At 34.3% G+C, this 8,906-nt stretch overlaps 2 protein-coding genes across 9 annotated transcripts in view; one reads left to right on the forward strand and one right to left on the reverse strand.

Annotated features, from left to right (window-relative positions):
- The window catches only part of LOC107610101 (phosphatidylinositol/phosphatidylcholine transfer protein SFH6), a 4,258-nt gene extending 1,973 nt beyond the window's left edge, over positions 1-2,285 (forward strand). The window contains exons 7-14 of the mRNA XM_016312174.2: positions 147-196; positions 284-383; positions 476-574; positions 684-797; positions 886-1,027; positions 1,219-1,619; positions 1,807-1,881; positions 1,998-2,285. Coding sequence (XP_016167660.1) covers positions 147-196; positions 284-383; positions 476-574; positions 684-797; positions 886-1,027; positions 1,219-1,619; positions 1,807-1,881; positions 1,998-2,018 — 1,002 coding nt within the window. The 3' untranslated portion in view covers positions 2,019-2,285. The remainder of the gene's footprint in view (positions 1-146; positions 197-283; positions 384-475; positions 575-683; positions 798-885; positions 1,028-1,218; positions 1,620-1,806; positions 1,882-1,997) is intronic.
- LOC107610102 (inositol-pentakisphosphate 2-kinase-like) lies at positions 2,012-6,265 on the reverse strand. Of its 8 annotated transcripts, none has more exons than XM_021106170.1 (10): positions 6,052-6,256; positions 5,833-5,963; positions 5,536-5,739; positions 5,298-5,445; positions 4,656-4,696; positions 4,440-4,550; positions 3,680-4,276; positions 3,247-3,446; positions 2,770-2,917; positions 2,160-2,290 (listed from the first exon to the last, which is right to left on the reverse strand). In XM_021106170.1, exons 2-8 carry the CDS (start codon positions 5,953-5,955, stop codon positions 3,303-3,305), a joined length of 1,368 nt encoding a protein of 455 aa, XP_020961829.1. In that variant the 5' UTR covers positions 5,956-5,963; positions 6,052-6,256; the 3' UTR covers positions 2,160-2,290; positions 2,770-2,917; positions 3,247-3,302. The 8 variants fall into 8 exon arrangements, with proteins under 8 accessions (XP_020961830.1, XP_020961829.1, XP_020961824.1 ...); XM_021106165.1 differs by lacking the exon at positions 2,160-2,290 and adding an exon at positions 2,326-2,669; XM_021106169.1 differs by lacking the exon at positions 2,160-2,290 and adding an exon at positions 2,326-2,689.

The following is an 8,906-nucleotide window of genomic DNA, read 5'->3' on the forward strand; positions in this document are numbered from 1 at the left end:
ATCTCGGGGACCTTTTCAATGCAAGCGGCCAATCTCAGAGATTATTTTAGGGATTAACTCGTTTAAGATCATTCTTCTAAGGATTTCACTGAAGTAATTACTTTCTACGGTTTTCAGTGTATGATTAATTGATGAATGTTGCATAGGTTCTCGGAAACAAGTTCCAGAGTAAATTACTTGAAGTTATTGATGCGAGGTAACTCTATATTCAACTCTATTAGTTAATTAACTCAGTCAACTTGTATTGTTTTTAGGAAAATTCTGATTAACTGAAACTTTTCAGTGAGCTGCCAGAATTTCTTGGTGGTACTTGCACTTGTGCTGATCGGGATGGTTGTATGAGATCTGATAAAGGGCCATGGCAAGACCCAAACATTATAAAGGTTTGCTGTATATCATGTAAATGTTGTTGTCTGGTTTTTCATTGTGCTTTACTTCTAACAGTAACTCAACTAGAACCATTCCGGGCATGTAGATGGTTCTCAATGGTGAAGTACATTGCTCTAGACAAATAGTAACAGATACTAACGATAAGGCGACCGCATTCGAATGCGATAGGACATCTTATCCAATGGTACAGTTTCTAACATCATCTTAATCTTAGACATTCATTGCATGAATGAGAATACAGAGTTGAGAATTGATTAGATCTTTCTTTGAATTTTCTGTTTCTGAGAGGACAGATAAGAAGTTGTGATACACCTACAGGAGAGTCAGGGTCTGAAGTTGACGAAATTACATCTCCCAAAGCAAGTGGGAATCATATAAACCCTATCTTGACTCCAGTGCATGAAGAAGTAAGTTAGCAGCATGAGCTTGAGGTTCCAAAAGAATAAATTTCTGCACTGCAATAAATTAAGAAGAATTTGATTTGTGTTTTTGCAGGCAAGACTGGTTGGAAAGGCTAATCATGCTGCTAAGGGTTTCTCTGAGCATGATGAGTATATACCAATGGTTGACAAGGCTGTGGATGTTGGCTGGAAGGAAAAGCAAGCAACATCTCAAAACTCATCTGCCTCAACAACAGGTTATTTAGTTGTACATCTTTCCTTAATTTTCTAGTGTTTTGATATGCCATACTTAACCGAAAATTGATAATTCAAAAGTATTTGTCATTCTAAGCTGCATACATCTTTTCAAGGTCAATATGCTTTAAGTGATCCAAATTCTTGGCATCCAAGACTAGTATTCCTGTTAACACATTGGTGCTCATTGCAGAAAAATTTCTATCGAGTAATGAAAAATGTCCTGATGGAAACCGAGCATATATCTGGACTGTCATAATGAGCTTCTTCTTAGCCCTCGTTACTTTTGCCCGTTCGATAGCATTTGGTGGTGTTAAAGGAATACTGAGGCATGAATCTAATTCTTCTCAAAGTATAACAAGCATGACTGTTGATTCAGTGTCTATGGAAGAATCTGGTACTCCTTCACCTGCTCCTGAGTTCACAGAGACAAACCTCCCCGCATCAGCCTTGAAACGCCTTGGCGAGCTTGAAGAGAAAGTTAACATGCTACAATCAAAATCTAATGTGATGACATATGAGAAAGAGGAGCAGCTGAATGCTGCAGTTTATCGAGTTGATGCATTGGAATCAGAGTTGATTGCTACAAAGAAGGTAACTGCAGTTTGTTTTGTGAAATCACATTCTTTTCTTCCAGCTGAAAGGCAGCATCTCCTGCTGCTTTACTCTCAAATTTTGAAGAGAAACATTATAACGTATGATTTGCCATCAAATTGGCTAGTCCACTATATCATCTAGTTTAAGGTGTATTTTTAAACTGTTTAATTCGCTTCCTAAACAGGCTCTATACGAAGCTTTGATAAAACAAGAAGAATTAATGGAATACATAGAAAGACAGGACAAACACAAAAGCATGGTAAGTCAAAGATATTTGTACCATATATATATATTATTTTACAAAACAGATGTTGGTTACCATCCTCCACGATATAGGAAACTCTAAAAATATGTTCCATCTGTCCGTACTTACAGTGGAAAAAGGTTTGCTGTTGAAGAGATACTGCACCCAAAGGAGCTTGTTTTGTGGGTAACACGTTATTTCTTGTCAGTTTGAGTGTAATAATATTTAAACTTGCAGCAAAGAATATTGTTCTTCTACCTGCCACACTGGTCTTGTATCTAAATTTCTCTTTACGGGTCACAGATTTCTAGTTTTCTACGTATTCCAACAATTTGAAGTATCTGTGGTACTAGTACTATAAATTATAGGAGCAAGAAAATATGTATTTTCCCAATAGAACGGTTTTCTTGGAATTTGAATTGGCCTGTAAATATGATAATCAGATCAATGAGATACGCATTCAACAAAATGTATAAAGAGATTTTCCAATATAAGAAAGTGAGATGAGATGTTGAGGGACTTAATGTTAACGAATTCTGGAAACAAGTATGCCAAAACTACAAATGAGCTGTAGCATTTTCATCTATCAATATCAAGTAATTTCTATATGAACATTTGCCAAAACTAATCATGTTTTATCACATTTATGATACAATGGTATTTTACACATAACTGCTCTCTCCAAGGTTGTAATTCGTAAAGAAAGAAAATGAGAGCTTCAAATAAACACTATCCCAGTATGAGCTTTAATTTGAATGTGCCAGCAGAATGGAGAAAGTATGAGCTGCTTCTGCAAATTCAACCTACATATGTCCATTTTGTACTACTCAAACATGAGATAATAAATACATCCTAGTTTGTGTCTCAGAGAGAGAGAGAGAGAGAGAGAGAGAGAGAGAAAACCTTGTAACAGCTCATAAACTCATTGGCACACAGATCATCAGCCACGCAATGGCCAAATTACGCTGACAAAGTAAAAACCAGATCTGAGCTGAAGACACGGCCTATAAGCTGGGTTTTGTCAAATCCTCATTACCCTTTACTGCATACACTGGGAAGTTAGCTGCTAATTATGATCATGAAGTTTGCCAAGCTAAATTCTAATCATGGAGGAAATGCAAATTATTTAAAAGTTTCTTCTTTTTTTCAGGGGGAAAAAATTCAATACCATTATCCATTCTATATGCACCTAGAAGTCATATATGCACAGATAAAAAATTCCATAGTCTCAATTGACCAGAACTGCAACCTTCACATGACCATTTGATCCAAGCATGGGCCATGTATATTTATATAATGGTCTAATGGGTTCGACCAAAAGATACATAAAAGACATTGAGGGAAATAAGAATGTTAATCAAATTAGTTATGCGTGCATACCACTGCAATCTTTGTCAAGTCTCAGCTATAACAATCCATTAAATCCAGTTTGCACTTTATGAAGGTTGCAAGTTTGTGACTTTCTTTCTTTTTTCATCCCCCTCAATCATTTCGGTGTAGCAGCTCACGATCTTCTTGTCTAATTCATAATGTTCTTCCATTTTACTCAAACGTTTCAAATCCAGGTCGAGAAAATGAACCTGACAAAGAACAAATTGCAACCAAGCTAAGATGCATGGAATAACAAGCATTACAAGTATAATTCTTGTCACATCATAGATAAAGAAACTGATAATAGAATCACCAAGAATGGGGCCTAAAATTACTAATTTGCTGCTGAAATAAAATAAATAAATAAATAATGTGATGCACTGTCCAATGTTTATCTCATCAAAGAAATTTAAACAAATAATAAGATGCAATGAGCTGCTACCTTAAAATCAAAGGTTTGGTTAGTTGACTTAAGACATACGTTATTGTATTCAGATCCAGAATCTCCCTCTCTTCTTGGTCTAAAGCATATCATCAAACTACAGTCTTTTGCAGTTGCTGCTATCAAATAGTCTTTCACAATTCTCAAGCTTTCATCCAAAGAAGCAGAATGAAAAACAGAAAATCTTTTTGCTTGCTCGTCACTCAATTCTTTACAAACCAAGCACTGTTGACAAGTAATTTCATAGTATGCATGAATGGCTCCTTCAATGTCAACACTATCAAGCTTCTGAACCTCCAAGAGCCGATCTAGTACCCTTGACTTTTGCACGGCCTCAGCAACAAGAGTGACTAAGTTCTCTGTACATTTACCAGCATCAGCTACAATGACAGACTTAAGTGAATCCTCAAATGCTTTCGCAATAGAAACATTTGTATCTTTTGCTCCACAACCCAATCCACCAAATATGAGATAGCCATTCAAAAATACCCGGAAATTGTTCTGAGGGGTAGTAAAAAGGTCCACAATAGCTTTATAAATTCTTTCCTTGCATCCAGAGAACAGATCAAGTGGATTATATTCACTTATCAGTGCTATCTACAATGATTCGAAAAATATGTATCTCAAATTTTAAGGTAAGAGAAGAAAATATAAGGTTAATAAAAAAAATGTTGTCACTACATAATGTGAGAACATGAAGAAGAATGCACAATGCAGCAACCAAGATACCAGCAAACGTCAAATTACATTGATGAGGTACCTCTCCTTGATGCAATTTCAGGGCTTGGTGCATTGCAAAACGTGTTATCGTTCTTTTGATTGCAGTTCCTTCAGATATGAATCTTGACAGAGGAAGAAATCCGCATTTGGGCTACATTTTTTGAAGAAGACTTCAAATGTTACAACCAAATGAAAGAGAAAGAGAAATAGAAAGGAAGCAGGTGAGACAATCAAGTTAAAGTTGTGGACCAGGTACCTTTATCTCAACAGATATGCAAGATCTAGATTCTAGGGCCCCTGAAATGGAATGAAAGGGAGATTGCAACAGAAATTTCAAATATTTTACAAATAGGTAAGCGGGATGACTAAAATCATCTTACCAAATTAATATTACAGGGGTAAACAGAAAAATAGAAATAATATTTGAACCACTCTTTTCATACATGTTTCTTATACGCTTTTTCGTTTATGGTATAAAAGACAAACATTTTATCATCTCTCACTTCTTATAAATCACATTTGATACTAAAAAACGAAAAGTGTACAAGAGTAATGTAAACAAAAATAGTGCATATAACATTAGTCAAATTTAAATCCCACGGGATGTAAATGAGGCTTAATTATGTCCTTGCAGTTGAATAAGCAGCTCATCAATACTTGAATGATCAATGGCAAGTTGGGTTCTACCCAAAGCAATATTTAATTTGGGTCATTCCCCAGTTGACATTTTCTCTAGTTTGTATTGCAACTCAAGGGAGACAAAGTAATACAGGCAATACTATTGAATACCAACTTCTCCAACTTCAGATGGAAAATTATCTAAGTAAAACCATATTGAAGCAAGCAAATCCTTAACAGAAAGTGGTAAAAGTAATTTCATATGGAGATATGTGAGTACCATGAGTAAAGAGCGAATAATCGGACATGAGTAGCACAGATTCACAAAGCGTGTCAATCTTGGCATTATCAACTCGCCAAATAGGACGCTTAGAAATAACGTCCTTTTCAACTGCCTCAAGAAACTCCTTCAACACCATGACATGCATCTAACAACGAGGTAATAACAAAATATAGATAAGAGTACAGATCATCATCATTATGAGTAAAATGTTAACATACAAGTTTATCCTACATACCCCAGCATCAACATATTGGGAACCAAGCAATGGCTTCATAACGTGCTCGACAAATAGATGGCATGCAAGTTCGCTGTCGGAAGATCCTATGAGTTGATCAATGTCTTTCCAGAGAAGGTGTTCGTGCGCGTTCAAAGCAGAGGGGCTCCTCATAGCAAGAGCACAGTTCCTTGGAGCCTTGCGCAAGCGCATCACTTTCCCAATCTGAGCTCATCAACATGAATTTTCATTTGTTGGGGTCAGAACACACATAAATTTGAATGAAAAAAGAGAAAGAGAATGAAGTAATGCACGCACAAAAGGAGGATATGATCCAACGTAAGCGAGAACAATGTTGGCAGCTCCTTCGCCTCTGTAAACCCACCCAGCAGCGTCCTTCTTTGTTAAAGTCACATCCATCCAACAATCGGTTTCGTACATTTATTTACCTATAATAAACGCCCAGTCAAGCATTTCATCAAACACTATCAGGGCATTCCAAATATAATAAAACACTATATCATGGTAAAACCTAACTAGGTTCGTCGTCTTCTTAATTGCGGTCAGATCCTTCGTCCTCGTGCCCTTGGTAAATTTTGATCCTTGAACGATCACGTTTTTCTGTTGCTTTTGCATGTTACGGTCACGCTTTAGGAAACAGTAATGTAATAGTGTAATACAATGGTTCACGATTTTTTCTTACTTTTTTTTTTTTTTTGAAGAATATTAGTGATTTTTTTTTTGGGTCATAGAATACTTTGATTGTTGATTTGGATTAATGGATTATCAACACTTTTTTGTCACGGCATCACTTTTTAAGTTGTAGCAATATTTTGTGTTCGCTTTGGTCTGAGAACAATTGAATCCGGCTGAAACAAAATGAACTTATATGAGCCCAAATGAAGAAAAAATTGAAAATGATCTTCTTAATTTTTTTAACAATTAAAAAAATAAAGTGTGATTTTTTATTTTTTTTTAATAATTAAAAAAATAAAATGTAATTTTTTATTATTAATTTTATAAATAAGATAAAAAAATATAAAACATATTAAAAAATTAAAAATTATATTTTATTATTTTAATTTTTTTTAACAATTAAAAACATCCATTTTCAAAAATATTGAGTTTATTGCTTACACCTCACTAGCCATGGAAAATGTTGTTAGCTATACCATTACATCTTGTTTATGAGATAACCAACATTTTTTATTATAATTAAATACCACGTACCGTTGCAGGCATTTTTCGAAAAGAAGCATCAATATCTTCTTCTGGGCGGTCAAGCATGGTATCAACCTGAAGGAAGTATCCTTAATTTTTGCGGTGAAATTTTATACTGAAGTGAAGCATCAATATCTTCTTCTGGGCGGTCAAGCATGGTATCAACCTGAAGGAAGTATCCTTAATTTTTGCGGTGAAATTTTATACTGAAGTGAAGCCAACAAAAAAACCTGATTCAAACCTCAACAACAAATTTGTAACTTAATTCCAAATTTTGGAGCATTTCAGAGTGGATAGCCATAATCTTCTCGTGGAGGCCATGGAAGGAGGCTCACAGCATAACTCCCGTAAGGGAGAGAATGAATTTGGGAATTGGGTGGACGGTTGGGTTGGGATTTGAGTAAGGTTTTTGGGCTTAGTCCATGACCAAAAAAAAGTTAATATTAATTAATTTTTTTAATTATATTACGTGTAAAAATATTTTATACGTGTATTTAATTATGTAACATTGTATTAACAAAAATAATTATTTTTAGTTAACAAGTTATAACTAAATGGTATAGTCTTTTCATACTCACCTAGAAGTCGTAGATTCGAGTCTCACTCCTAATTTTGAAAAAAAATAACTATTTTCAAAAATGTAAAATCGCCATAATTAAAAAATCCACCTAATCCGCACCGCCTAATCCGTAGACTTTAGCGGGTTTCGGCAAGGCAGGACGGACTTCTCCGACGCGCCCATCGTTTTCTTTTTTAATTGAAAATGATAATCGAAAATGTTCTAAGTTATAATTTGAATAATGTTATATATTTGATTAAGAGGAGTGCTAGGGGACCAGCAAATTTTGGTATTTGTAGCCATCAAATAGCCATCAATGATGATTTTAATGGTGTGAGATTAGTGTGAGATTTCATCTAATGGCTCACTTTTCCTTGTTGGTTACATGCTGGCCAGAATTTAGAAAAGTTGCTAACCTCCTAGACTTTTCCTTTGATTAATTAGAGACTTGAAAATGTGTAATTATATGTTTTGGACAATGTTTATTTTATGTTTTACAGTATTAATTTTATTATTTTGTTTCAAAAAACTTGGTTGATAATTTCCTTAATAATTTTACAACTAAAATGTGTCACATGTCACTCTCTCATTGTAATTAAAATCAAATAATTTTCTCCAAAATTAAATAGCTCTTTCATCTTCTCTCTAATTCCTTCACCTACTCTATTTCTCTTAGACTCTTATATATCATTATTAATATTAATGACTAATTTTTACTTACTAATTTTACAACTAAAATGTGTCACACGTCATTTTCTCATTGCAATTAAAATCAATTTTTTTCTTTCAAAATAAAAGAATTCTCTACTTCTCTCTTGCATTCCTTTACCCACTATATCTCTTTTATATATTATTATCAATGAACACAAATTTGTCAATCAAAATATGTAATATGACATTCTCTAATTACAATTAAAATTAAATTATATCTTATCTTACTAATTTTACAACTAAAACGTACCACATGTCACTCTCTCATTGCCATTAAAATTAAATATTTTTCTCCAAAATTAAAATATTCTCTCCTCCTCTCTCTCATTTCTTCACTCATTCTATTTCTCTTATATATCATTACCAATGATTAATTACAAATTTGTCAATCAAAATGTGCAACATGACATTCTCTAATTACAATTAAAATTAAAATTAAAATATTAAAATTGAAATTAAGAAATAAATTAAACAAAGAAAAACAAAACAAACAAAACAAGGAACTGCCTAAATAGAGGGATAGTCCCGTTTAAGACTACTCTTAAACTCCTCCCAAGGTGAAAGAAGCTCCACATGCGAAAGTTGTAACTTCATCGCCATCTTTGCCATAGTATCTGTCATCGTGTTTGCATCTCTCATAATCAAACGAAAGTCAACCCGCCAATTCCAATGCATGATATCTCTTATTTTGAGCACCAGGATGCTCTCTGCTATGATACAAGAACCAGTTCTTCAAATCCAAAGGATGACAAGAAATATCCAACCTATGCCAGACAAGCTGAGCTTTGGGACAATCCCGAATACAATGTAAAACCGATTTCTGGCTAGAAAGACATCTTGGACACTTATCCGATGACGACATCCCTCTTCTAAAGCGAAAACTTGCAGTAGGAAGAGCCTC

The sequence above is a fragment of the Arachis ipaensis genome, chromosome B07 (genome assembly GCF_000816755.2).
Source record: "Arachis ipaensis cultivar K30076 chromosome B07, Araip1.1, whole genome shotgun sequence".
Taxonomy (NCBI): domain Eukaryota; kingdom Viridiplantae; phylum Streptophyta; class Magnoliopsida; order Fabales; family Fabaceae; genus Arachis; species Arachis ipaensis.

Excerpts from the sequence above, each read along its gene's own strand:
- LOC107610102 (XM_021106171.1), bottom strand. The coding sequence starts at position 5,955 with ATGTACGAAACCGATTGTTGGATGGATGTGACTTTAACAAAGAAGGAC. Across the intron at positions 5,446-5,535 it reads CCCAATATGTTGATGCTGGG|ATGCATGTCATGGTGTTGAA; the intron begins GTATGTAGGATA and ends CCTCGTTGTTAG. Across the intron at positions 4,551-4,655 it reads GCATATCTGTTGAGATAAAG|CCCAAATGCGGATTTCTTCC; the intron begins GTACCTGGTCCA and ends CAAAAAATGTAG.